The sequence below is a fragment of the Austrofundulus limnaeus genome, unplaced genomic scaffold (genome assembly GCF_001266775.1).
Source record: "Austrofundulus limnaeus strain Quisiro unplaced genomic scaffold, Austrofundulus_limnaeus-1.0 Scaffold112, whole genome shotgun sequence".
NCBI lineage: Eukaryota > Metazoa > Chordata > Actinopteri > Cyprinodontiformes > Rivulidae > Austrofundulus > Austrofundulus limnaeus.
Window position 1 is genome coordinate 169,557 of NW_013952514.1, and position 7,902 is coordinate 177,458.

A 7,902-nucleotide genomic window follows, 5' to 3' on the forward strand; every position below is an offset into this window, starting at 1 on the left:
CATTCTGCTAGACTTCGTGTCTGCTAAACCTTTGAGTCCTTTTGTGATAAGCGGCCATGTTTGAGTACATCAAAGAGCTCTCACTGTACTCAAACAGAAGAAGGTCTCTGTCGCATCCTGTCGTTATCTTACCACTCGTAGATAATAAACAAAGGTTTTGGAGGTAAATGAATAGGTCACTGTTCTCTTTGTAAACATGGGCAGAGTCATGTGATGGCCAGAGTTTGGAGCATTACATTCCACTCCAAGTTACTGCTACATTATATATCGCCTTGCTTACGGTATCGCAGTATATTGGGATATATCGTATCGTGACCCCTCTGTCATGATATGTATCGTATCGCCAAATTCTTGCCAATACACAGCCCTAGTAAGCCCCCATGGAAAAATTTACCTTTTTTTTTTTGTCAGTCAGTCCAGTGAAACTCATATATGTCAAAGATTCTTTACACATTGAGTGAAATATTCCAAGCCTTTATTTCTTGTAGTTTTAATGATTGTTTTACAAATATTGAAGAAGAAAAATCCAGTGTCAGAAAATTTGAATATTACAGACAGTTTTTAGTACTTTTTAGAAGTGTAGTCAGGAGCCAAGTCCTAATTAACTCTAACATGGACTACAAATGTCCCATTCCTGAAGTCAAGCCACTCTGAACCAGAGATGATGTCAGAAGTGTCTCATCTGGGCTGAGGAGACAAAGAACTGGACCAGTCAGTGGTCCAATGTCCTCTTTTCAGATGAAAGTAAATTTTGTATTACATTTGAAAATCAAGCTTGCAGAGTCTGAAGGAAGAGTGGAGAGGTTGCCTGAAGTCAGTGGAAGATTGGATGCAGGGTTCCCACGGGTCCTTGAAATCCTTGAAAGTTTGTGAAATAGAAAAATGATTTCAAGGCCCTGGAAAGTTTGTGAAAACATCCAAAAATTACACTTGTCCTTGAAAGTCCTTGAATGTTTTTTTGGGGATTGAAGTTTTCTATTCACACAACTAATTTTCATAATCTGTAAAAAAATAATAAAATAAAATTTTTAAAAAACTGTTGCGGTGGATAACTCAGGATTACTGTAAATTGACGTGGCTTTCAACAAATAACGTGAACCATAGTCATAGTTTTACCCAATCAGAGCAGAGTAGGGCGGGTCGTTCTTCCTGAGCCCAGGTGAGAGCATCACAGCTTCTGTCCTCACCAAGCGTCTGGATGTGTTCACATCCCCTCCTCCCAAACTGAGCTTCCCAACCTCCCAGAACATAATTACATGTCCGTGTATTGTAGATATGAATGTAGGGTGTGCATTTAATCCACTTTATTTCATTGATTCTGACTCAAAAACTTCTATGTTATTCAATTTTTCATTTAATTTACATGATATTAAACCTGTTTATTGGTAACATTCTGTAGTAGCAGTAGGTAATAGCATCGCACATGGTTCTTGAATTTAAGGAAATTGGTACTGGAAAGTCCTTGAAAGGTCCTTGAATTTGATGTTGACCAAGTGTGGGAACCCTGTGGATGAAATAAATTAGTTTGCAGTAAAATAAACTGCAACCTCTTTTAAATAAAACAACAAACCACCTTTATAGTGTCACTATTTAAAGTTTATTTTATTTTATTTATTTATTTGTTTACTGTGTGACAACATTTAACATCGCTATCAATAAATCTGTTTAAAAAATGTCTCTCAGTGTAAAATAGGTTTAAAACAAACAGCTTCCTAAGAGGAAACAAAGTAAAGGTCTGTTGAGCAAAACGGACACTTTTAGTCCTGACTTCTTAATATTTATGTGGGAGCTCTGTGAAAAACCTGTGCATTATTCATTCATTTGTTCATTCAGTGCCACACCCACCCCCTGCTTTTCTACAACCTTTGTGCTAACCTATAAAGTATTACGAAACATGATTTTCACCAAAATAAATTTTAAATAAGTGGTCATAAAGATTTATTTGGTTTTTATTGGCCATAATAAAGCAGCTCCAGTCTCCCAGACATAAACTGTTCCTAGCCTTGAAAGTTGGTCCTGGTCCTGAACTGGTTCTGAACTATGGAAATCCAAAGAACTGGTTCTAAATAAAGGATCAGACCTAAATCCACACTACAGCTTCTGTAGGTGAGTTTTAATGTGAATTACAGGCCTGTAAAATAAGCTAGAAATGACTCCATAAAGGAACAGAGCGTTTGCTGGATAGCTCAAGTCAAAATGTTTTAAGGTTGTTTTATCTCCCTGTATAAATTACTGTTAAGTAATTGGTTTTCTCTCAACCAGATATTTGCTTTTCTGGTGACTCTTTGCTACGGCTGCAGCTTGGTGATGGGATTCAAGAGATGGACGAAGTAACGAAGAAAAAAAACATGAACACTAACTAACATTCCGCCTGGTTAACAACTTCAGCACATCTGCCTTACAACCTCGACCACACAACCCCGTGAACCCCTGAAGTTCAGCTCAGTGACGTTGAATCTTATTCTGACTGTCGGGGAGCGATCGCCACTTCCAGCTCTGTAAACAGGTGACTTTCAAATAATTAGGCCGGCACTGTTACCGTAAAGGTCTCGCCTATGTTCCAATCAGCTGTTGGAGGTATTTAGAGGTTAAGTTGATATAAACTGCAATAAAAATAAGAACAGAGCAGACCTTATCCTGTATTTTACGTAGTTATTTTAGATTTTTAAAAGTAATTTTGCAAGATGAAAACAATTTATGTAAGTGTTGCTTCTCACCTATGTAATTATACAGGTGGGATCCTTTTTCTAAAGTCATAAACTGAGTAAAAAAATAAAAAATTCATGGATAAAAATCCATATTTTATAAGTGAAGTGCCTGTGAGTGCTGCTCAGCAGATTAATTTAACATCGGTTTGTTTTTATTAAACCCAACCTGATTGGTTGTCATGCGTTTGGTGCTGAGGAGCTGGAGTTGAGTTAGACGTATAAAATTGACATGACTTGTTTTTACAGTAATAAAACTGTTGTACACATCACCTCTATATTTGACACAAAGGATTAATACTGTAAAACAAGAAGTGGGTAAAGTTACGCTGATGATTATCAATAAAACAAAGTGATATAATTCTAATGTTTGTAACCTGATGATATTTAGTTATTTATGTTCTGAATAGATTCTTATTAGTGTTTAAGTGTGTTGATGCGTTATTTAACTGCTTTTAATTGATTGTTTTATTCGGCGCACAGTTTATTTTATCGATGATCTCATTTAATGTACACTGTTGTTTGATTTTTAACTGAAAATAGTTTTTTGATTAAGGTTTGTTTTAACTCACATGCTTTTTAGTACAAAAGAAATAAATATCTTGTGTACAATTCTTGTAAGTGCGTCCTTATTAAGAGCATTTTCAAAGTCAGCTTTGCGAAATATCTGCTGTCATTTAGATTTGTTGAAAAAATATATATATTTTTGTTTTTAGTTTTTGGTTTTAATCCTGCTAGTCACTGATGAAATTAAGACTATTTTTTGTACAAATCCAGGCCATGACAGATTTGTGGATATGACATTTTTTCATAAAAGTAACAACAAAATGGCACAACAGAACTAGTCAGTGGAGGTGGTTCTGGCGTCTGATTAGGATGCCTCCTTGACGCCTCCCTTTAGGGGTGTTGTGAGCACGTCGCACTGGTAGGAGGCCCCGGGGAAGACCCAGGACTCACTGGAGGGATTCTGTATCCTCTCTGGCCTGGGAGCGCCTCGGGGTCCCCCAGGACGAGCTGGAACGTGTCGCTGGGAGAGGGATATCTGGGTTTCTCTCCTGGACCTGTTGCCTCCGCGACCTGACTACAGATAAGAGGAGGAAGATGGAGAACCAGAAAGGAGTGGACTGAAATCGATTTCTTAAAGTTTGGCTTATTTATCTTTTTTTGCAAAGATCTCTGTGATTTGACTTTTGTGCATTAAGTGTTGACTTTTTTCAGGCAGAAGAAGAATTGCTAATTATATTTATTCACTAAAAAAATCTAATTTAGAATTTGTGAGAATGTGTTAAAGCTTCAATATTTTATATTTACAGTAGCCTGTTTGAGAAAAATGTTGATTTATTCACCTTTACCCACCTCTGACTGCCCATTTGTAAGTTTTACAACTTTACAGTTACAGTTCAGATACCTGTATGTTAGAAGAGGTTTGGAAGATGCATCTAAAGAAGTCCTGTTAGAAAAAAATAAACACATGGGGATTATCTACTGTATAAGATGATCCACATTCCTGTATACTACTGCTCAACTTGTCTCTGTGTTTTGAAAGAAAACGTTCAATTATGTTAAGATGATATTTTATTAACTGAACACAATAAATAAACGTTTTTGCAATGACTTTTGTTGTAGTTTTTGTTTCACTCACTAGGTGTCAGCCTTTATTTGTTACTGATGAAATAGAAGTTTTTGTCATACATCACCAGCTGTAAGAATGTAATATTGCAGTCTCAGCATATTTTGTCTTAGACTCAATATTGTTTTAGCTAAAATAAAAATAAAAAAGCATTATTTACGTTTTTTGTTTTAGTTTTTTTATCACCCCTCAAGTGTGTGGTGTGTAAATACTGGTCTCTGCAGTTGTAATCATCAGTTCCGGTCTGTTTTAAAGCGCTCTAATGGTGGCGCTTTCACAATAAAAGCATCATAATAATAATAACATCGACGAAATATAGTCAAAAAACAGGCCTACAATTTTTGGTGGCGTGTCATTTTAATATTTAACACAAGCTCTGTCAACTTTAACATTCGACTGTATATCACTGCTATTTATCATGCTTACAAAACAGACACTAAACTCTGATTTACTGCGCGAGCTTTTGTTTTGACAGCCGGAAATGCGTTATTTTTCCCGCAAATTTGACACTTCATTCCCGTCCTGTTTTCCCCCAGTCTTCTGCTTCAGTACAGGGAAGACAGCGAGGGGTAACGGAGGGTGTTGGTATTTACTCACCTACCTACCTTTTATACGGAGTTTCATCACCAAACAAACACCCCGGAAGAGTTCTCGTTCTCTGCCGGACTGCACAGAGTAAATTCCCGGTCTTACCATGGATGTGAGCGGGCCAGAATGGAGGGAAGAAGGGGATTTAAATTTCTCCTCTCGTCCCAGCAGAATTTACTTGCATTGAGTTTAAACGGTGTTTCACGGCGCAACCGGACTGTGATACCAAAAATAAGTTATCTCTTTAATTTTTTAGACCACTAGGCATTCTTACTACCCGCTTTGTTCGTTTGCAGCCGTACTTTTTTTTTTTTGGAAGTTTTTGTTGCGTGTGTTCCCGGGGAGCGGAGGTGGAGCACGGCTTCACCGAGTCGGGACTGACCGCTGAAGTTGGTCCTGAAAATGGAGGCTGTTATCGAGAAGGAATGCAGCGCGCTCGGAGGACTCTTCCAAACAGTTATCGGAGACATGAAAGTAAGTTTGAAAACGAGCAAGAGCTGTACTAACCAACCACAAACCACTCAAACAGGCTAGTTAAACCAACTTATCAGTCCTTGTCTTCATAAAGTGTATTTGTTTATGTCATAGTAGGAAGAAGAGCCTGTCCAGACTACTTAATTCTGCAAAAATAATAATAAAATTCTACCTGGAATGCTGCATTATTTTTATGTATAAAACTTTAAGTTAATGCAGTCTTAATGAAAGTCTAATTATGGCCACAAGGTGAAACTGGGGCATCTTATTGATGGTATTCCAGGATAATGGGACAATTAGCAGATTCCCCTTCCAGCTGTCGTACTATGCCTGTAGGAATGTCGCTGTCAGGGCAGAAAATTACCCTCAAGGTATGAAAGACTTTGGCATGTGTAGGTCAAATGTCCCGCCATTGGGTCTGCTGGAGTCAGAAAGTTTGCTATGAATACTGCTGAGGTATTCAGCACCTCTCAGTATGTCACTCCTCACTGCAGTCTATCTGTCTCTTTACTGTAACACCATGCTGCCACATAGTGAACATATGCAAATGCTTTATGTGTTGGACTTTCCATGAACCATTTAAGTTGCCATCCATGTATGTTTTTGTGAAGTGTGTGTAGTTTGATTCTCTACTGGTTAGAGGTTTGTGTTCCTCTTAGAGGACAAGAATGGCAATGAAAAGTTGGGTTTGAAATGTTTTACTTTGAAAGGCTTTCTTTTGGAGAATCGTACAGCACACCTCTTAACAGTGAATTTGGGTTTTAGATAATCAGCATCAAGTCAAAATTGCACACAAACATTATATTTATTATTAATTTTACCATTGTTTTGAAGTCTTTTTCCCCCCACTGATAACTGGTACCTCAACTGGCAACAAGGACATTTCTTCAAACTATTTATTCAAAATAAAAATGAAAAACTTAGCAATACAAAATACTGTTTGGTATTGACAAGTACATACCTGGGGATTTCAGTTTTGGTACCCTGTTATAACTAACCAGTACATGCCAGTGATACACACTTGGTCTTCACAGAGTATATCTAATATGAGCCAGATACATACCCAGTTTGAATCCTGTGTGTATCAGGTATAAGTACTTGGTACATACCAGATATACATTTCTTGTAAGTACACAGTATGTGTCAGGTATGAACACTTAGTACCTAGTATGTGCCAGTTATTTACCTAATATTAGATATTTTCCAGGTAAGTACCTGGAATGTATCAGGTTGTATTTTATGTAATGCAACAACAACAACAACAACAACAACAACAACAATATAAAAAAGTTTAAAGCAGAACAGTTTGGATGATACAAAACAACAACTAATCTTGGAAACCACCATTGCCTTGTGACTTACGATATGTTTATTATTCCTGATTGTGACTGCTTAGTTCACGTCTATTTACAAATGAACAGAGAAATGATCTGATGAAAATGTTCCAACTTTCCAGTCATTGTACTTGATGAATGAGGAGGATAGAAACTGAGGAACCTGGTTAGAGAGGAAGATGAGGGGTGCGTAGGAGGACAATCAGAGGAACCATGGTGATGTAATGTAAGGCAGAGAGAAATGTGGACTGAGGCTTGGAGGGGTGAGTTGGTTGTTGGGTGCAATGTTTGACATGAAAACATGACATTCCTTAGCCCCCTGACACTAGTGCCACATTAGTGACAAAAAATGTACACATTCTGCAGTCATCGTTTTCTCTTCTGTCCAAGCCTTTTGTTCTTTTCTTTTTTCACGTTATGCCACTCGTCCTGTGCCACAGCATCAGTACAGAGCACTTCAGGTCCTTAGTGCAGGAATTTGGAAAAATAAATCCAAGGTCCATCTGGAGCTGGGCTCATTATACTGGGGTGTTAGTGCTTTCTTTGTGTTGGAAACTTTCCAAAGGAGGCCCATGACCCATTTTTCAACCTAGCACTCGTGGAGGACATGATGGTAATCTCTATTTTTCAATTCAACAAAGAGTAACAGAACTTATGCCTATAATTGAGTGAAATGAAAGCTATTTGTACTCGATAGCTCAATTGGCTGTGTTTTATGATGCAATTTTCAACTGATAGCCTAAATTCTGTGCAACCCTCAAATGTAATCACTTCATGAGAAAGCTGGAGCTGGGATGATTTAAGCACTGCAGGTGATAATCGACGCTCAAAACAGCGTCACTGCGTGAATCATAAAACCTGTTCTGATGACGAGATTGCATCAGTCATTTTTATCTCTTTTCTCCCACAGAGCAGCTACCCAATTTGGGAGGATTTTATCACCAAGGCAGGAAAACTGCAGTCACAGCTTCGGTGAGTGTGTGGTTATATAAGAATACAACATTTATTTTAATTTTCTAAGAATACAAACTCAACATATGGATAAATACACGATAGCTTTTGAGTTTTCCAAACTGTATCATTAAAGCTGCAGTCTGTAACTTTTTAAAATATATATTTTTGACACATTTGTTAAAACTGTCACTATGTCCTGACAGATTGATATTAGACA

General features: G+C 37.6%; 2 protein-coding genes across 2 annotated transcripts in view; both read left to right on the plus strand.

Moving 5' to 3' along the window:
• Positions 1–3,317, plus strand: part of mal2 (mal, T cell differentiation protein 2) — a 12,491-nt gene extending 9,174 nt beyond the window's left edge. Inside the window, exon 4 of the mRNA XM_014014246.1 lies at positions 2,263–3,317. Within this exon, the coding sequence (XP_013869700.1) occupies positions 2,263–2,334 (72 nt within the window). The 3' untranslated portion in view covers positions 2,335–3,317. The remainder of the gene's footprint in view (positions 1–2,262) is intronic.
• A 1,580-nt stretch (positions 3,318–4,897) lies between these two features.
• On the plus strand, positions 4,898–7,703 carry LOC106521600 (metastasis suppressor protein 1; the record flags this gene model as incomplete). The annotated part of the gene is given in 2 exon segments (XM_014014247.1): positions 4,898–5,397; positions 7,642–7,703. Coding segments are annotated over 2 exon segments (134 nt in total), but the record flags the coding sequence as incomplete, so codon positions are not given.
• Positions 7,704–7,902: the final 199 nt, after the last annotated feature.